Raw genomic sequence first — 19,693 nt, forward strand, 5'->3', positions numbered from 1 at the left:
GCGGGCAGGGAGGCCCTGGGCCCACTGGGCTGGCAAGGCCAGGAATTCTGGTAGAAGAGCACGGCCAGCGCCCCACACTCTGCCTGGGCCCACCTAGACCCACATTGCTGTTTCCCTAACAGTGTGATCAGTTTGTGACGGAGTACGAGCCCGTGCTCATAGAGATCCTGGTGGACGTGCTGGACCCTTCCTTCGTGTGCCTGGTAAGCGGCGTTGGGCCGGTATGGGTTCCTGGGCAGTGTGACCTGGGAGGTGCTGCATGGACCCTGCAAGGGTTCCTCTGAGGTTTGGGGCCGGGGCCAGAGTCTGGGGATGGTGTGTGGGAGAACCAGGCATCCAGGCCCCACCACTTGCCTCGGCAACCCTGCCTTTTCTGGAAAGTGCTTATTAGAGCTCTGATTCTAGCTGCTTCTAGAAGCTGATAATCACCTCAGTTTTGAAAAAGGATTAGCTGGGCAGACCTAATTCTTCCCCCTTCCTTTGACCTTATAGAAAATTGGAGTCTGTCCCCCAGCCCGTAAGCCTCTTTTGGGAACTGAGAAGTGTGTCTGGGGCCCGAGCTACTGGTGCCAGAACATGGAGTCGGCAGCCCTGTGCAACGTGAGTAGCTCAGCAACTGCTCCCCAGGACCCCCGCCAGGCAGGCAGGCAGCTCGAGGGAGAACCTGCTCTAACAGACTCCTTTGGTGGGGAGCTGGGTGGGGGAGGGGGACTGAGGCCCGGGGGGGCAGTTAGGCTTACTTATGGGCACCAGCAAAAGCCGGGCTCACTGCATTGTCGTCTTTGAGGAGGGAGCGGTGGCAGTGGATGTTCTGCAGTGTTCTTTGCTTCCACCTTCAGCCCCCTGGTGACAGTGTCAGATATGCACGAGGTCACCCGAGGGATTGCACAAAGCCCATCGGATTCTTGCAGGAGGCCTCGCCTCTTAGGTCACTCTTGCCCTGGCTGGCGCCCGGCCTGAATCTTCACCCAGGGCCCAGCGGAGCTCTTCTTGAGCAGCCTGGGAGTTGGCTCCTGGCTGGGCAGCCACTGCGGGGTGACCCATGCTGCTGCTTTCCTGGGTGGGGACGTTTCGGCTCAGCCTCTGTTACTTAATGTTCCTTTTTGTGTAACTTCCTCGTGGGGGTTCTTCATGACTGGTAAGCCGGCGTCAGGGCCGCTGCAGGGAGGAGGGTGAGGCCCACCGGTGGAGTGCATTTCTGTCGCTCTCCTGGGTGCCCGGGCCCGTTTCTGAGCTGGCCTGAGCTGATGTATACCTCTGACTCTTGGGTGAGGAGTTCTGCCTTGGGGGCCTCGAGGCAGGGGCTCAGGTGTGTAACCAGAGGAAGGGGGTCCTACCTGCAGGGGTGCTGTTCATCCACTGCTCTGGACTCTCGCCTTACGAGTCCCCAAAACTCATAGCCACCTACTATCCCGCGTTTAAATGAGATGCTGTCCCGGGCCTTTATTAGCGTCTTGTGCCATCCCGGCTGATCTGGGACAGGATAGCGGGTCCCAGTTTTGGGTGCCGGCTGATGCACTAATGGGCCAGGGATAGCGTTTGTCACCTGCAGACTAAACTGTTTCCTCTCTCCTGTCAGGCCGTCGAGCATTGCAAGCGTCACGTGTGGAACTAGAAGGCGCGGTCTGTCTTAGAGAAACTGCAGCAGCTTTTCCTGCTTGTGTCTGGGGGAACGAACACACAGATCTGTTGGCTTTGTTGTTATAAAAATGATTGATAGGATCCCTCTCCCTCAGTCCCTTTCTTCTCGCCCTCATCTTAGCATTGCTGTCAGCAGGCCGCTGGCGTAGCTGCTTCAGTGTCCCTTTCCTCCCTGCTACATGGATGCCGACATACCGTACACTGGAGGTCTCTTGAGTCTGTCCCTGCATGGTGGGTACCCGGAGGAGACGGGGCTCTGGCTGTGGGCATGAGCCAGAGCCTCTTGACTGAGGTTGTCCGTCCTCCTGGATGGGCCTTGGGTGCTGAGGGCTCCGGAGGCCTGCTCTAAGGAGGGACCTTCCCTCCTCGTGGGCCTGCTGACTGCCAGACAGAGGCAGTTTTACATGAAAGATGAGAGGCTCAGAATAATTATTAGGCTTTTTAAACAAACAAACAATGTGGTCCTCACTGTAACAGAGCTGCTGGAAGCAGCCGCTCAGGAGACCTGGTGGGGCCGGGCTTGCTACCGTTGGGTCAGCCTTTGATTCGTCTTTCCCGGTTGATGCTGTGTTTGGAGTTCTGTGGTTTGGGGTGGGAGGGGAAAAAACCTGCATGAATGTAACCTGCTAGCTCTCTGTGGAGGTCCTGGGGGCCTGCTTTTGTGCGTGTGGACAGTGGTGACTGCGTCATGCCTGCTCTTGTGTCCACCCTGCTGCTCAGCGCCGCCGTTGCTCTGGGCGGTACAGCCCCCTCCCCTCTGACCCCCCCCCCTCCCTGTAGATGGTCTTTCCCTCTGACCCGCGAATAAACGTGGATGACAAGCTCCTAAGCGTCTGGCTTCCAGGTAGAGGGGCTGCTGGCCTGGGGCCTCAGCCGTCGCCCTGCCTTCTCTCCAGTTGGCTGCATCCTCTCCTCCACTTGCAGTTGCCAGGAGACGGCAAGATGCGCAGTTGCTACTAAATGAACTTACCGATTTTGTTTGTTTGTTTGTTTTGCACTAAAATTTCTGTGATGTAACAATAAAGTCTGTCAACCAGAGGCCGAGTGTTTCTGTGACACCTCAGCCAGAAGAGTGGCTGCTGATACGCTCCGAGGCCGTGAACCTGTAAGTAAGTGCCCAGCAGTCCTATGGCCCCGTTTGGCCAGAGAAAGAAAATGCCATCTGGTCCTCCCTGACACACCTGGGGCCAGCAGTGGGCAGGGGAGTGCCCCCAAAGGTGGGTCCAGAGCTGCCCCGGCCCAGCCCCACGGGTGGTTTACCAGAGCCAGAGTGAATTGCCGGTTCCTTGTGACTTTTTTTTTTTTTTAAATTCAGACCATTCCAGAAACGTTCAGTGCGTATCAGCTGAACAAAACCAAGGGGAGAATATGGAGGGAATAACTTAATTTAAAAAAGGAATACACACGAACACTATATTCAGAACCCAAGGGAACATCAGTCGTTTTATGAGCCCGGCACGTTTGGAAAGCCAGTGAAATGGGAGAATGCCGTTGGCTGACAATGACCACGTCTGTGTGGGGAAGCAGGGATTACTCACGGCCCCCACCTGGATGTCCGGCCAGGGATGTGGCAGAAATGCACTGGGACTTGAACTGGGGTCAGAGAGTCAAGGCCAGGCAGGGTATGCCTGCTCTGGGCTCCCTCCCCGGTGCTGGACGCCTGTGCCGTGAGGCGGGGTGGGAGGGGAAGAGGGCCAGCTTGGCCTCTTGGTGACCCTCCTTACCTCGTTCTTAGATACTCACCATTTCTGTTTGGTTTTCTTAAAAAAATAACATTTTATGAAGGTAGAGATCAGATGCCGAATGAGCGTCTGGCAAAAGTGGAATCTGAGCAGCTGACGTGGGCCCTGCTTCTGGGCCGACCCAAGGCTGCGCGCCCAGAGCTGCCTAGGGAGGGCCCTCCCCCGCCCGGAGGTCCTGCCCCTGCTCTCGCCCCGGGAGGGGTGGGGTTGGGCTGCTCATACCCGTCGGGCTCCCCCCATCTAGTCATAGCTCTGTGATCTCCAGGGGGCTCTCCACGATCACGTCGCGAAGCTTGTGCCGGGGCGTGGATTTGGCGGACTCGGTGCGGGCGTTGCGCTCCAAGGCGCTGGCTTCGGCGGCGGTCAGCGTCTCCAGCGAGCGGCCCAGGCCCTTCTGGTCGTCCTCGGGCAGGCTGTTGAGGTCGGTAGCCAGCAGCGTGCCCGTGCTGCCGTGCGTCACGTGGATCCCGCCTGGCCCTCTGAGCTCCGTAGGTGGCTTGTGGCAGAAGCGCAGGCTGCCCTGGCCGGGGCTGCGCTCCCCTGGCTCCTCTTCCAGCTCGGTCTGGATCAGCTGCAAGAGGCCGGGACCCGCACATGTTCAGGGCAGGCCCAGGCCCTGAGCAGGTGGATGGCCCCGAGTCCCACCTGCTATGGGCCTGTCGCCTCCCTGCTGCACACGAGGACCCCTGGGCTCGTGCCGCAGCAGGCCTGTGCGGCCTGTGGCAGTGTTGCTCAAACTGGGTACAAAGGGGAGCCGTGGATACTTCTGGTGCTACAGATGTGTTGTCCGGAGCGTGGGCTTCCTATGAGAATCTTTCAGATCTCCTGTATTCACTTTGATCTATAAAGACCCTGTGACTGCGGTTGTGGCATCTGGATTGGTTACCACGTTGGCCTTAAGCAGGATCAGCTCCTAACTGTGGCCAGCTGGAAAGTGTCCACAGTTGAAGCTGGAGGGGATTAATAAGGTAGAGCAGAGACTCACAAATGGCACTTTTGTCCTGTGTGGAGCTGTTCAGTTTTAGCTACTCCAGTTGAGAATATTGGCCCAGCTGGAAATCTGGGTTTTTAGATAAAGTCTGACTTTCTCAAGTGTTGACATATCACTGCAGGCAAATAAATATGTATATCTATTTGACCCTACAGCCAATTTCTTAAAATGGTATCACCTCTCAAAGGTATCTTCTTGGGGCTCCTGAAGTCTAAGAAACACTGCCTCAACACCCACCCACCCCTGGGGAAGCCCACTGTGGAGCCCAGATAGCAGAAGCAGAGCCCGCCGTCTGACTCTCTGAGCCCCCACCCAGTGCGGTCTTGGGCCCTAGCTGCTGATCTCCAGAGACTCCGAGGAGGATGAACGAGAGAGAGAGAGAGAGAGAGAGAGCGCACCCCCAGGGCTGGGGCACAGCACACAGCTCCCGGCCCACCCGCTACCTCGGAGATGGAGGAGTGGCAGGAGGAGGCTTTTTGCACCATCCGCTGTGCAAAGAGCTTTTTGAGCCGCAGGTAATCCTCCAGGACCACCTTCAGCAGCGAGCCCTGGGGGAGGGAAAGTGTTAACCCCCAACCAAGGCCCTCCCCTGCCTGCGCCGCCCATCACTCACTCCCATAACTAACTCGGGTGGGGGTGACGGAAGGCACTCTGGGAGTGTAGGATGTACAGGCGTCTGATCCTAGGGTAGAGGACTGAGAGCAGAGCCTGGTGACGGCGGCCAGACAGAACCCACGTGGGCTTGTATCTCAGAGTCCCGGCCTCCAGGACACTGCAGGCTGAAGCAGCTCCTTATCAGCCCGGGACCCTGGCCCCTCTCTGCCTTGGTGTTCTTGCCCCCGTGGAGGGCAGGTCTAGCTGAGTCCCTAGAGGTGGAGAAAGCTGTTTCCCAGGATCCTCCCCACTCCCTGCATCCTCTGGAGCAAGTCCGAGCTCAGCCAGGGGTCTGGGTGCAGGAGCTGCGAGGAGGGCTCACCTTGATGGGCCCCTCCCGAATGATCTGGCCCAGCTTGGCAATGTTGTCATACTCCTGGATGGCCGCCCGCAGGTACCGGTCATCATCAGGCTTGACTGCTGCCGGTTCACGCCCAAAAGTTCCCTGGGGAGAGAGGGGGCGCGTTAGCTGGAGCTGAGGTAGACCGCGCACGCACACGTGCAGGGCAGTGGACCGGTTCCCCCGCAGCCAGCCAGCTCCTTGGCCAGCGATGGCAAAGAGCGTACGCTACCTCCACCTGTCCCTCCTGACTGTCCACCCCATCCCTGCCCGGCCCGGGCCTGGGCTCACGTGGGTGCGGGTGGGGCTGCTCCACAGGTCGGCGATCTCACTCAGGTTCTCCGGCAGGTCATCCTCGTGCTCTGCCTGGGCAGCCAGCTCCAGGTTCCGGCAGAAAGGATCCAGCCACACGGGGTTGGCCCTGCAGGTGGGGAGTGGGGTTGACTCCAGGCTCGAGTGGACAGATGCCCTTGAAGCCTCGCCCCTAACCCCCCCACCGTTTCCCAGGCCGTAGTTGTGCTTTTCACAGGACTGGGCCTTCAGGGCCGTGAGAGGCAGGGCCCTTGCCTGTGGTACCCGTGGGTGCGTCCTCCCGCCTCAGGATCCTGCTAGAACCAGGACAACGTGTCCATCTGGATCAGCTTTGGTGCAGGGTCCTCACCCTGTATCCGATGCCCAAAGCCTACGCCCCCTGGCACTTGGGACCCAGTCAGGGTGGGGAGCCCAACTCGGTGGAGAGAGAGGGGTACCCGGCCCAGCAGGGGGCGCCCACACCCCAGGTTTCAGCCAGTCCATGATGCCCTCAGTGCTTGAGAGGCAGCGGGGGCTTCACCGCAGCTGGGTCCTGGGTGGGTCTCCCCAAAGTGCGCCCGGCCGGGTTCAGGGACACCACTTCTCACTCACCCGTCAAAGGAAAACTTGTTGGTGTTGGGCATGTCCATGATGTCAACGAAGCCGCGATTCCCTGCAGGAGAAGGGTTGGGGTGTGGGGGGAGGGGTAGACCCGGCTGGGGAGCTGGGCCTGAGCCAGCCCTGTGGGGCCCGGGCTGTCACCCTAGGCCCTCAGGGGCCCCTCCTGCCCTCCCACCTCCCCACCCATCACAGCCCTCTGACCTGCCGAGCCAGCCACGATGGCTTTGAGCTTCCTCTTGTGTCTGGAAAGAAGCAGAGGGGCCGGTGAAGGAGGCTGCGGCTGGGCTGGCGTCTCAGGGCCTCATGGCCCTGCCTGCCTCCCTGACTGTCCCAGCAGCGGGGCTGGTCAGCCTGTCTCAAAAGGCAGGGCACGTAGGGGTCACTCACACGGTCCTGTAGTACCAGTTCATGAGGATGAAGAGCATGGCAGCCAGGAAGAGGAGAAGGGCCAGGACGATGGTCGCCATCTAGGGCAGCAGGGCCAAGCATGAGTGGCTGAGAGCACCCGGGGCAACAAGGGGATGGTGGGGGCGGTGTCACCAGGGGTACCTGCAGGGCGGACATGTCTTCGGGCAGCTGGATAGAGATGGCGGGCTGCACGTCTAGGACGTTGTAGTTCCGGAATAGATTCCTCAGCTGCTCCTTGTTTTCATCGATCATCTGGATCACCCTGGGCGAGGGGCAGGGGCCTCAGCTCCCATCCTCGGCCGTTCCCCGAGAGCCCGTCCCACTCAGGCCAGCCTGCCCCCACATTCACCCCCGACCAAGCCTTGCAAGATTAAGGCGCACCCAGCTCGGATAGCTCTGTATCTTACAGGGTTCACCATCCCTTCACACAAGCTCCTGTCTGCTGCTCACAGTTGCTGTAATACTCCCATTTCACACATGGGGAGGGTAAGGCTCCGGCGGGTGGAGCTCTGCTCATACACCCAGACCGTGTCCTCTCCACCCGCCCTGCCCACGTCTGGGGTAGAGCCCCCCATACAGCAGGCCTGATGGCGTCATCTGTGCCTCCTTAGTGGGTCCCCTCTCCGACTTCTAGGGCAGGGAGGCAGACCGAAAGACAGGCTGTGCACAGACGCCCACCCACCGGTCCACGTCCAGGATACGGTTGGTTTCGCGGTTCACCACGTGGATAAGCAGCTCTGTCTGTGCGAAGTTCACCCGACCCTTCGTGTCCACGTGGAACTAGGCGAGAAGGGGCATCATGGGGTGTGTGGCAGGAGCGAGGGATGGGATGGGCGCCTCTTCTAACAGCCTCTCCTGCCCTACCCTGCCAGTAAACCCATCCCTACTGGATGCTCACCAGGGGCCAAGCTTGATGCCAGTCACTGAACCAGGCACTACTGTTAGCTCCCATTTTACAGATGAGGAAACTGAGACCCAGAGACCCGGAAGGACTTTCCCAAGGCCATGCATCTAGGAAATGACTGATCCCCTTCATACCCCTGACCTCTCTGCAATGCCCTGTCCCTGCGGCCTGGTCCCCCTTCTCCCTCCACTGCCCCACACCCCAACCCTTCTCCTGCAGGGTACCTGCACGTCATCGGTGTTGACAATGGCACCAGTGATGTTGGAGAGCAGGCGGATGAACTCCTCCTCGAAGCCACGCACACGGTCGGGGATCTCATTAATGACGATCTTGACCCGCTGGTCATCCCTCAGGATGTAGATGCCAATGATGGCTGTGTCATTGTGACCTGCCAGGTCTCGGGCCACAATGTCCACTACAAAGTAGCCAGGGCTGTAGGCCATGAAGAGATCGAAGGTGCGCAGGATGCCATCCACACTCCCTGTAGGGAAAGCCCGGGGGTGGTGCACTTTTTCTGGAGAATTCTAAGTTTTTATCTAAACGTGCTGCATATTAAAACACAACTTGGACAAGTTTGGGACTCTGCTGTCCCATGCTGGGATGCTACAGAACACTTCTGAGTTCCCTCAGTATCACCTCTCTGTCTCTTACACATACACGTGTGCTTCGTAATTCCACAGCCACAGCTGAGAGATGACCAGCAGTGGTACAGCATAGTCTGCTCTTAAAAGGCAGTAGACCTGGGTTCAAAATCTGCCACTTTCTAGCTTTGTGACCTTTAGCAAGCCTCTCTATGCTTATTAAGGTTAAGAGCAGTGCGAACTCAGAGGACAAAGGGATGGTGTCTAGTTGTGTGACCGGGGGTGGCAGCTCATGAACTAGACTACAAAGGGTGGCTAGCGGGAGCATATCTGAAGGCAGAGTTGGAGGTCAGAGTGGTATTCCAGGAGGTGAAGGCCACGGGAGGACGGTGTGGAGCAGGCTGAAGCCATGGTGAGCAGGTCAGCCTGGGTGGGCGCGCAGTGCACTCAAGGGTAGTGAGGGGCTGTGAAACCAGAAAGAGGGATTAGGAGGAAGACCTGGGGAGCTTTGAAAGCCAGGCCAAGGAGGCTGGATTGATTGCTGTGGGCAGAGAAGAGCAGGGAAGGGGCTGGAGCTGGAGGTATGGTAATGTGACACCCACTGGGACACCTTCTAGAACACCTTCTAGAACCTAACAAAGAGACGCTCAGCTATCCACACAGGCAGATTCACAAGCAAACATGCGTACTTCTACGTACAAGTGTGCTTTGTACACCTGGGGAGAATTCTGGCTCCCCAGTGCCTACCTAGCGCAACGCCTGATGCAGGCGAGGGTGAGGTGCACAAATGGAAAGATAGGCGGATCTATGGAAAGGAGAATGGGAGGATGGATGGACGGACGGACGGACAAATGGGTAGATGGGTGGGCAGATGGATGAATGAGAGGATGGATGGATGGGTGGACAGATAGATGAATAGGTGGGTGGACTGATGGATTGTTCAGTGGGATGGGTGGGTGGATGGATGAGGAGATGGGAAGAAGAAGAGAAGAAAGTGGGTGGGTAGATGTAGAGATGGATAGGTGGATTAGAGAATAGATCGAAAGATAGGTGGACGAATAAAAGGATTAACAGATAATGGCTGGCTGGCTGTCTGGCTGAAGGATGGATGAATGGATGGATGGGTGGGCGAATGGAAGGACTGACACAGCTGGTTGGCTGGCCGGCCACCTATACCCTGGGGTAACCCTACAGACCATATCTCCTCCAGACGATAGTCCATGAAGTGGCTGGAGCCCCTACCCATCGTGAAGACCTGGCCCACATCCTCAGAGTCATTGGCAAAGGCCCGGAAGTAGTGGATGGCCAGGATGCTGTAGAAGACGAGGCTGTTGTTGCCAATATCTGCATCCAGGGCCAGCACTTGGATCAACTCTGAGCCCATTTTAGCGTCGGTGGCCACTCCTGCAGGAACGGGCAAGCGGGTGTAAGCGGCAGAGCAGAGGCCATCCCACACCCCAGGCCCAGGCTCTGGTCCCTGCACCTGCAGTGTACTCAGCCTTGGTGAAGCGTGGTGGCTGGTCGTTGATGTCCTCCAGCACGACACGCACTTCCTGCAGGGTGAGGTCAGTGACCAGGTCCAGGGCTAGGGAGTGCCCCCGGGGAGGTGTCCAGCTGCGATTGCTTGAGGCCTTGACGATGAAGGAGAAGACAGCTTCGCGCTCCCTGTCCAGGTCCCGCAGCACCAGCAGACGCCCGTCAGGCTGCAGCTGGAAGTTCTTCTCTTCGTCGCCGGCTGAGGGGGGGACCATGGCACAGCGTGAGGGGCAGGGCGGGGGCATATTTGGGTCATCTCCAGCCCCAGGGTAGGTAGGCACTAGCCCCGTCAGGCCTCACCTGCGATGAAGTAGTACACGATGGCGTTGGGGCCCTCGTCTGCGTCCACAGCGCCTGTCACGTTGCCCACGAGGGTGCCACGTGGTGAGTGCTCGGGAACTGTCATCAACTGGTACTGGGGGCTGCCTTTCTGCAGGGGGAGAGGGAGGTCATGGGAGGCCAAGGGAAGGCCTGAGCTCCTGGCTCCTGCCAGAGGGCCCTAGGCAGTGTTTTTGTGGGTGCTGAGGGAATTTTTTGCCCAGGCCTTGTGGGGCGAGAGAAATTGCTGTAACCTCAAGGGAGCAAGGGCTGGGCTGGAGACACTCCAGCTCTGCCCTCAGGGAGTGTCACCCGTGACATCCGCCATGAGGGCAGGGCTGGGTTTGGCACATTCTCTGAAGTCTCCCAGCACTTAGATGGATGTTTGAATGAGGAGGGCATGAGCTTGAGCGTGCTCTCTCTCTGTCTCTCTCACACACACACGCACGCACGCACGCACACGGTCTCCAGGGAACATTACATCCTAGGTGCACACAAGAAGAAAAAACCAAGTTAGAGAGTCTGAGTCCACATGAAGAGGTTCAGCCCCAGCTCGCTAAAGCAGAACTGATTTTCAGGCTTCTTGTGTGAGCGCGTATACAAACATGGGAACATCAGCTCCACGAGTCAGGCATTTTTGTCAGCTTTTTTGGCTTTTTTTTTTTTTTTTGGTCTGCTTTTTTGACTGCTGGATAATGCCTTGACCTAGTAGCTGCTCAATAAATATTCTGTGAAGTGCTGTGCAGTTTCCACGTGTAACCACGTGTGTCTACGGCACAGTGTGCACAGGAAAGTGTGTGCTTGCAGGCAGGTGAGTCCCTGTGTGGGTGACCAGTGCAGGGGATGGGTGAGCTCACCGGAGGCCTCACGAAGAGGGGTTCGTTGTCATCGATGTCCTCCAGGGCCACCAGCAGTGGCTGCATAGTCTCATAAGGCACCGGGTGGCCCAAGTCGCTGGCCACCAGGATGAGCTGGGGGGCGGAGAAGTGCAGTCAGAGGAAGAGACGAAGGGCCCCAGGCAGGCATCCCCAGAGGACAGGTCACTACCCTCGCAGACATTCTAGGTGGGGACATTGTGGTCCTGTGCCCAGAGCAGTCTCTTCTTTGGCCCCGCCCCTCATGCCATGCCCCACCCCCTTACACTGTACACTGCCTGCTTCTCTCTGTCCAGGCGCTGCGCGGTCTGGATGAGCCCACTGACTGGGTCGATGGTGAAGTACTCCCAGTCCCGGTTGCCTGTTGTCTTCAGGAAGCTGTAGCGCACGGCCCCATTGAGGCCCTCGTCCTCGTCTGTGGCATAGACCTCGTACACGTTGGAGCGCAGTGGGATCTCCTGCAGGGGGCACAGGAGGGAGGCTCCTGGGGCACCTTGAGAGAATCCCAGCTCCCAGACCCGATGGAGCTCTTGTTCTTTCTCCTCCCCTAGCAGAATGTCCTCGCCACCTTTCAGCATCCTTAGGAAACGCCTGTCTGCCTGGCTGGACTCTCCTGGAGTCTGAGCATCTGCTAGAACATCCCTTCACCCCACCCCCAGCTAAGGCCACTGCCCACTGAAAGTCCAGCCTGGGATCCACCATGCTGCAGACTCTCTCAGGGCGACACCCTTCCGGGGGCTATCCCATCCCTCCGATCCCACTGCATGCTGAGGTTTAGAAGACAGAAGGGGAATCCCAAAGCTGAGGCCACAGCCACCCTCTGTTCCCAGGTCTGTCTTGCTCTCTTCTACCCCAATCACAGAAGTTCTAGGTATCCCCAAACAACACCATCCACCCAACGGGGTACCTGAAAATGGGGGGCATGCAGGTAGGGTGACATGGTATGACATGGTGGCTAGAGACTGGACACGTGCATGCTAATCTGTTACTAAATCACCACGTGACCTAGACATGTCGCTTCACCTCTCTCTGCCTCAGCCTCCCGAGTTCGAATTAAGTCTGAGATATCAAAAAACCCAATTTACGTCAGACATTGACCCATGAAAAGGCTGCCAAGGGCACAAGAAAAAAACAAGTTTCTTTGCTTTTAGTTCAAAAATGATCAGCTCAGCATGGTTTCACTGTTTACCTCATTGATCACGACAATCAGAAACTCCAAATGGCAGTCACATCTAATTGACAGAAAGTGGGATGACAGACATAATTCCTTAACAAATGCTGGTTGTTTGGAAGACATGAACCTTTCAAAATAGGGACCCCTTGAAGGGAAAAAACTTAGTAAAAGGGGGGGCTTTGGCGTGCAAAAGAACTAGATTATTATTAATTGATACCCTGCCTCACGCTACAAAAAAAGATTTGAGGCAGCTTACGAGAATGCATACACAACAATAAGAGTAAATAAGTTAAAAAAAAAATCAGGGTAAAGAAAAACCATGGTTGGCAGGAAGATGGAAACTGAGGGATGGGAGATAAGGCGTGTGTGCTAAGTCCCTGCAACATCATTCACGGTGGGCTGACCACTATGAGCTCCCTAGTGGGCAAAGCAAAGAGGGCCACTGCATCATTGCAGTAGACACAGGAAAGGGCAAATCACAAGGTAAAAGCATAGAGTTTCCTAGAGCTCAGCCCTGGGAGAAATTTCTCTTGTGGGACCTCAAAGAGGAGATAGAGTGACAGCAAGGACTTAACACTGACATTCTGAGATGTGGAGACATGCTGAAGTTTGGGGAGCAAAGAACAAGTGGGAGACACCCCAAGTATTCTACCAAGGAGCATTTTGGGCTTGGGTGCTGAGAGGAAGGAGGGGAAGGGCAGGAGTCAAAGGAGTACTTCCCCATCTTTACAAGACAACTGAGAGCAAGGCATGAAAGAAGAATTGGAGGTAGTCAGAAGCTCAGCCACTTCCCCTTGTTTCTTATTTTGATGCACATCCTCAAGTCGCAGGCTGTCTCCACACTGGTATCAGCAGGAACAACAGACGGACGGAAGGGGCTATGTGTTTATTTTGAGACAAGTGTAGGGGAAGTGACTTGCGGGGAGACTGTCCTTCTTGCAGACGTTTAGGAGCAAGAGATGGGGCATCTACTATTATAAGTCCCACTTTGCAGATGAAAAAACAGACTCAGAGAAGTCACTTGCTCAAGGTCATTTGGCTGGTAAGCGATAGAGTCTGATGTGAATCCAAGAGCCTTTGCTGGCCCAGCCCTTCTTACTAACGACTGTTCAATACTGCCCTGTGTGGCACTGAGCTGGCCCGTTCCCTACTCTGGCCTCAGTTTCCCTGCTTTTGCAGTGGGGGCCCCTTTACCCTCTCAGGCTGCAGGATGACTGCAGGATGGAGAAGCGGGCTGAATACTGGAAGGGGGTGTAGGTAGCAGGAGGCCCCGGGGGTCAGCAGTACCTCTTTGATGTGGAGGATGGTGCCATTGGGTGGGCGCACGAAGACGGGGCGGTTGTCGTTGACGTCGATGACCTCCACCAGGAGCATGGCGGTGCCCCAGAGTGGGGGCTGTCCGCCATCCGTGGCCACCACGGTCAGGTTGAACCTCTCGTAGGACTTCAGTGGCCGCTTTGTGGTCACCAGGCCCGAGTCCATGTCCACGTGGAAGGCCTCTGGCAGGTGGGGGCAGGAGAGCAGGGCATGGCTCCAACTGAGACCTCCTTCCCATCCTTCCTCCTATTACGCCTGGCCTGGGGCTGCAGGAAGGCAGCCTGCCCCTCCCACCCCCTAAGGCATCCTTGGTGGGGAGCAGGCTACGTACCCACGCCCGGGCCCTCGAGGGAGTAGGCCAGCTCCGCATTGGAGCCCTCATCCTGGTCGGTGGCCATCATGGTGATGACGGAGGTGCCCGCTGGCTCATTCTCATACACGCTCGTGCTGAACTGGGGCTTGGAGAACTGTGGCCGGCAGTCATTGATGTCCAACACCTGGATTACCACCTGGAGGGGAGGTTGAGCTCAAAGGTCAGGAGCACATTGGGGGCTGCTTCTGGTGACCCGGTCACACAGGATTAAGCCCAGGTGGACAGTGCCCACTGTTTAGTCTGACCCCAAACTATTGATTTAACCCCCGACCCTCAGTTTCCTTAGGTGTACGTTGGGGACAATAGGATTTTCTCTCTCAGGGGCTTGTGAGGCTCGTCCGTGATGGTCTATGCGCAGTCCCTGGCCTGAGTGAATGCTCGGCAACTCGTACCGTGGTTAACAGGTCATCTGTGTCTGGGTCCTGAAGCGGGGACTCCTCCCCACATAGCTCCTACTCTGTCCTCTGTTCCTTCCCACAGTGGCCCCATATATCTGACTCTACTTTCTGGACGCCCCTCTTGACTGGGATTTGTGTCTGGCCTGGGACTGGGCTCTGTCTGCTGACCCCAGAGCCCAGGGCAGGTCCTGTGGATACACCAGGAGGCCCTTTCTCCCTGGCTGCTGCGGCCCTGCCTGACTGCATCCGTAACAGAGCCCTTCACAGCCATGATTTTAAGAACCCCTTTCAGGGCACAAAGCGCTTTCCCACCTCGCATCTCCTGGACTCACCGCCAGGCTGGGAGGGAGGCATCATCGTCACTGCCCCTGCCCTCCACTCCCTGCAGCTTTGACAACCGAGGCTCAGAGAGGTTACATGACAAATGCAGTGCACTCAGCTAGTGGAACCTCAGGCTTCTGACTACAAATACTGTGCTCTTCCCAATACAGCACGTGCCTCTGTGACAGGACAGAATGCAGGTATGTGCGAGCGCTCCCAGCTCGGTTGCCTACCTGCCAAAGAGAATTCTTCTTTGCCCACCCAGCTTCTCACCTCCCCACCCTTCAGGAGACTTTTCTTTGGATGGTTAGGTTATTGCTGAGAATTGGAAGAACTGAATACAGAAAGACAGGACTGGAAAGGGCAGAAAGAAGGGGGAGAAAGGAAGAGAAAGCAAAGTCTTGAGGTGTGGGACTCTGGATGGAAATGGGGACAGAGCCTAAAGGTGGGATGCTGGCCTCCCCAGAGCAACTGTGTGGACAGTAGACCCGGAATGGAAATGGGGTTGTGAATTTGATCCCTCATTAATGTTCTTTTTTTTTTTTTTTGGCCTAAAATAAGGAATTTATTCTCTCACTGTTCTGAAGACCAAAGTTCCTCATTAATGTTAAGAGACATAAAGATAAATGCTTTATAATTATGTTTGGTTGCTGGACTGTGTTTCTTTCAATGGGACAGCATGGAGACACTGGGCCATGTGGAGCCCCAGCCTTTATTTGGGTTACACCCAGGTATGTTTAGCTGCCTTAGCAGGGGTCTGACACAAGAAGTTTCTCCTACAGAGGCCCCGTCTCCCTGAGCCACAGCCATCGTGAACCCCCAGCTAAGCTCTTGCCTCTCCTTCCTGCCACCGCACCTCTTGAGGGGCCAGGGTGGTTCTGTTCCTGCCCTGCAGCAGCCATGCTCTAAAGGCTTTGCCTACTGCCTCCACAATGGCAGTCCTTAGTGTCTCTGCTCCACGCAAGGGTCCCTCACCTGCACCGAATTTTCTCGACGGTTGCTGGCTACGTCTCCAGGGTTATCTTTGGCCAAGGCAGTCAGGATGTAGTGAGCCTTCTTCTCCCGGTCCAGAGAGGACAGAACATAGATGTCACCCTAGTAGGGGGAGGGTGGAGTCAGGTCCTTCATCAATTCAACAGGTATTTATTGAGCATCTGCTATGTGCAGTCACTGTTCTGGGCTCTGGAGATATAGCACTGAAGAGACCACAGCCCCTGTGCCCCGTGCAGCTCTCATTCTAGTGGTTCTTCTTGTCCTTACTACCCCAGTTCACCTGGAGATGGGATGAATGGCCCAGGCTGGAGCTCACTACCTGGCCAGGTACAAAGTAGTACTCCATAAGTATTCACTGTTCATGGTGCCAGGCCAGGAGTGTGTTTTATTGTTCACACCAAGAGGAAGGAGAGCAACCCTGCTGAAAGGGCAGAGTGCAGGGGGATGTGGGCAGGCGGTGGGAGGGAAAGTCCAGCTCCAGCCCCACAGCTGGGGAAGGCCCTGCCTGGCCAGCCACCCCCAGGCCACAGGGCTCTCTCGCTGTACTGCAAGAGCAACTTTGAACCAACTTGCCGACGTTTAAAATCATCACCCATTTTTCTCTTGAACTTCTGCATTCCTACAAGTCTGAGACCCATGGGAGCATGGGGGCTATGTCCATGGGTGCTTCTTCCCTCTCCCAGCACTGAGGATGGGGCCATGTATACAGTAGGTGCTCAAATACTGCGCCCACTTTCCGCAGAGCTTCCTATTTTTGACAGTTTCAAAAAGCAGTCGCATGGACTTGAATCAAGTCTTCCGGTCTGGTGGAGACACATCTCAGTTTTTGTCCCACAAGGGGCTAGTTCCAAAAGACTTTGGCCACTTCCTCCCATGTCTCCTGGGACAGAAAGGCCGCAGTCTACAGGATGTCTGGGACTCTGAGAACAGGGCTTGCCAACTTGGCTGAAAGACCTCTGAGGCTATAGATGTCCAGGTGGCAGGACCCAGAAACAGGGGGATGACTGTAATACTTTTGGTGGCTTCTCAGCCTGTGACCCTGGGCCCTTCCCACTTCCCACTCCCCAAACCCAGGCCCTCCGTTGCCCACTCACTGTGTCGGGGTTGATAGCAAACTTGCCCTCGCCGTCCACAAGGCTGTACTCAATGAGGGCGAAGTTGCCTGAGTCGGCATCAGTAGCAGTGACTCTCAGGATGACTGTGCCCACAGGAGCATCCTCAAAGATGGCTCCCTGGAGCCCAGTGGGCAGGGAGAAAGCATGGGCCATGGTCAGTCCTAGAGTCTCAGCCCTTGCCCGAGAAACTCACTGATGCAGACAACCCAGGGCATCAAGCTACTCATGGGTGGTCATTCCCACGGGACTTAAAGGCTGGCAGGGTGGGAGTGGGAGATGCCCAAAGGTGCCAAGGAACGGATGCAGGTCCCAGACCCAATTTGTTGGCCTGGCCACCCACCTGGTAGGAGAGTTGGTCAAAGATGGGGTTGTTGTCATTGATGTCCACAATCTCCAGGTAGACAGGAATCTCAGCTGCCCGGGGTGGGGACCCATTGTCTGAGGCCCTCACGGTAAAGTTGAGCCAGTGCACTTCCTCATAGTCCACCGTCCGATTGGCAATGACCTTGCCTGAGGCACAGAGACACCCACTGCCCTTTTGGCCACTCCTCACTCGTGGAAGCTCTCTGAAGTATGAAGAGAGGGATCTGGGGCTCTGAGGGATGAGTGTGGTCCCTTGAAGGAGGAGGGTAGCCAGGCAGCACTGCCCAGGCCAGAGGGCCGAGAATCACTGGCATCCAGCTGTTCTCCTATTCACAAGTCAAAGGCATGTACACTAACACGCTGAGGACCTCCCCTGGGACAATTCCCTCTTGGGCTTCTTGCCCCCTGAGTGATACTAACTGTGGAGGTTGGATGGTAGAGAGGGTGATGGAGTATTCCGGGTTTCCAGCAGACACCGAAAGGGGCTTCCATGCCGACCCAGAGCTAGGCACTCTGTCCTTGCCTGTAGTTCGGGCATCTGGGAGTGACTAGAATGTTAGCCGTACTGGATCTGGCCTAGCCCGCTGAGGGGCCCCAACTGGAGGGTGAGAAGCGAGCCATGGTCCCTCTCGGGGGCTAAGCAGGCACAGACACGTTCCCCAACCCTCCTCTGGCGGATTTCCCACCTACCTGCTGAGGAGTCTTCCAGCTGGACATAGCCCGGGGGTATCAGGTCCAGCAGGCTGTAGGTGATCAGCCCATTGAGGCCCTTGTCGGGGTCCACGGCTGCCACGGCGATGAGCGTGGTGCCTGGGGTGGCCCCCTCCAGGACCCTCTCCGTGTAGTAGGTGATCCCGAAGGGCTTGAATTGGGGCGTGTTATCGTTGACGTCCAGGATGTTGACCGTCAGCTTGGCTGGGGTGGAGGCAGGGGGTGAGGGTGGCATGAATGGGCCCCAGTGTGGCTGGGCCAGGCCTTCCTAAGTCTCAGCCAAACCCAGAGGGGATGGCAGCATCTCACAGTCCTCCTGGGCCTCCCTAAAGCTTGCCCCAAGCCTCAGGTGGTGGCATGGCACGTGACCCTCGCCTCCGGTGTGGTCACTCACTCTTCCATTGGGAAAGGGGCTCGGGTTCTGCCAACTGGCTGGGTAACCCTGGTGGAACCCCTGGCCTTCGCTGTGCCTCAGTTTCCTAACCTGTCCCATGAGACGGGACTAAGATGATCTTTAAGACCCTTTTCATGATTCAGCCTTTTGTTTCCTCTCTGAGTTGTTCCCTCTATATAACCAGCCTGGGCCCTTTGCCTCTCTGAGCCTGGGACAAGTATTGGGTTGGCCAAAAAGTTCGTTCGGGTTTTTCTGTAAGATGCCATGGAAAAGCCTGAATGAACTTTTTGGCCAACCCACAGGAGAAGACCAGGTCTGCCCTTCCTTCCTGAAAACTTGGGCCTCTGGGCTGTAAAGATAAGCCAGTATCTGCCAGGCCTATCTCCCCACCCCAGCAGCTGTCCTTGTCTCATGGCAGAGTCCACGTGAGGCCACCCCATCCCTACACCCTCCTCCCCACTCCCTGCTTGGCCCACACAAAATCCAGTGCCTCTAAGCAGCCCGTCCGGGCTCAGGCTGCAGGCGGGGTGGCCTGTGCCCAGCTGCAGAAGGCAGCATGCGTGCCCCTCTCTTCTCTGCCGTGGTGCCAGGGTGGTGTCTGTGGCCTCAATTCACCTTTCCTTGCTCTTTGCTTCCTCTGGCCTGACCAGGTGGCTTCTTTTCAGACCTGAAGTTCCTATCTCACATCCAACCACAACCTGCTTCCCAGTTCTGACAATGGGGTTCCAACCTAAGTCTCTGTCAACCCATCCTTTTCTCAGTCCCCTTCCAGCCTCTACCAAGCCTTCTCCCTACTCTGAGCCTTTGGAGTTCAAGATCACACACAATTCTGGGCTTCTGGATCCCCCACTGCTGAGCTCTGCCTGACAGCTGGGACCCAGGGCCTCCCTCAGCCTCACTGTAGCTGCCACCTCCCCTCCCCCCCGCGGCCTGACGACTGGCAGCCCCGTAGCTGGGTCCCGCTGCTCCCCCCCGGGGCCAGGCCTGTGCCGGTTCTGGGCCTGTCTCTCTACGGGCTCATGTGGGAGATGCCTGTGGGGAGCCTTACCATTTGGCACACTGACGGAGAGCTCTGGTAGGTCGCTGGCATTGTCAATCACTGAGAGAGTGACCTCATAGGTGGCAACCAGTTCCCGGTTCAGGGGGGATTTCACCATTACAGACCCTGTAGACCAGACCAGGTCAGGTTCAGCCCGAAGGGAACCCCCTAAAATCTGGGCCTCCCAGGGGTGCTCCTGGCCAACCCTCCCAATCCCCACCAAGGGCAATGATCCCCAAAGGACCCAGGACTTGCCGGTCTCATCTTTGGCTGGGATGACACCACAGCCGTCTGCAAGCTGGGGGCACGTCACTCTGCCCCTCACTCACCGCTTACTAGCCGGGCAATTATTTAACCTCCCTACACTCTGTTTCCTCATCTGTAAGATGAGGATAATTACAGTACCTACCACAGAGGGCTATTTGGAGGATTATAACAATTAACTGAATTTACATTTGTAAAGGGCTTAGAACAGTGCTTGGCACTTAGAAAAAGTGCTATGTAATTGCTTGTTTAAAAAACGCCTGTTGGGGGCTTCCCTGGTGGTGCAGTGGTTGAGAGTCCGCCTGCCGATGCAGGGGACACGGGTTCGT

The 19,693-nt window shown here is 56.7% G+C and overlaps 2 protein-coding genes across 7 annotated transcripts in view; one reads left to right on the forward strand and one right to left on the reverse strand.

The window, feature by feature from the left end:
• Positions 1-2,679, forward strand: part of PSAP (prosaposin) — a 33,225-nt gene extending 30,546 nt beyond the window's left edge. For all 3 annotated transcript variants that reach the window (XM_067710645.1, XM_067710646.1, XM_067710647.1), the window contains 3 exons: positions 123-203; positions 493-600; positions 1,580-2,679. In XM_067710645.1, coding sequence (XP_067566746.1) covers positions 123-203; positions 493-600; positions 1,580-1,615 — 225 coding nt within the window. In that variant the 3' untranslated portion in view covers positions 1,616-2,679. The remainder of the gene's footprint in view (positions 1-122; positions 204-492; positions 601-1,579) is intronic.
• A 378-nt stretch (positions 2,680-3,057) lies between these two features.
• Positions 3,058-19,693, reverse strand: part of CDH23 (cadherin related 23) — a 393,201-nt gene continuing 376,565 nt past the window's right edge. For 3 of the 4 annotated variants that reach the window (XM_067710644.1, XM_067710642.1, XM_067710643.1), the window contains 22 exons: positions 19,110-19,226; positions 17,647-17,871; positions 16,934-17,103; positions 16,573-16,710; positions 15,461-15,580; positions 13,725-13,902; positions 13,364-13,575; positions 11,169-11,360; positions 10,885-10,998; positions 10,010-10,139; positions 9,657-9,908; positions 9,416-9,577; positions 7,817-8,073; positions 7,371-7,468; positions 6,830-6,950; positions 6,668-6,747; positions 6,482-6,522; positions 6,272-6,332; positions 5,660-5,789; positions 5,351-5,473; positions 4,818-4,922; positions 3,058-3,954 (listed from right to left, as the gene is read on the reverse strand). In XM_067710644.1, the coding sequence (XP_067566745.1) occupies positions 3,628-3,954; positions 4,818-4,922; positions 5,351-5,473; positions 5,660-5,789; positions 6,272-6,332; positions 6,482-6,522; positions 6,668-6,747; positions 6,830-6,950; positions 7,371-7,468; positions 7,817-8,073; positions 9,416-9,577; positions 9,657-9,908; positions 10,010-10,139; positions 10,885-10,998; positions 11,169-11,360; positions 13,364-13,575; positions 13,725-13,902; positions 15,461-15,580; positions 16,573-16,710; positions 16,934-17,103; positions 17,647-17,871; positions 19,110-19,226 (3,353 nt within the window). In that variant the 3' untranslated portion in view covers positions 3,058-3,627. The remainder of the gene's footprint in view (positions 3,955-4,817; positions 4,923-5,350; positions 5,474-5,659; positions 5,790-6,271; positions 6,333-6,481; positions 6,523-6,667; positions 6,748-6,829; positions 6,951-7,370; positions 7,469-7,816; positions 8,074-9,415; positions 9,578-9,656; positions 9,909-10,009; positions 10,140-10,884; positions 10,999-11,168; positions 11,361-13,363; positions 13,576-13,724; positions 13,903-15,460; positions 15,581-16,572; positions 16,711-16,933; positions 17,104-17,646; positions 17,872-19,109; positions 19,227-19,693) is intronic. The other variant, XM_067710641.1, reaches the window with a different exon arrangement.

Source organism: Pseudorca crassidens, chromosome 16 (genome assembly GCF_039906515.1).
Source record: "Pseudorca crassidens isolate mPseCra1 chromosome 16, mPseCra1.hap1, whole genome shotgun sequence".
Taxonomy (NCBI): Eukaryota; Metazoa; Chordata; class Mammalia; order Artiodactyla; family Delphinidae; genus Pseudorca; species Pseudorca crassidens.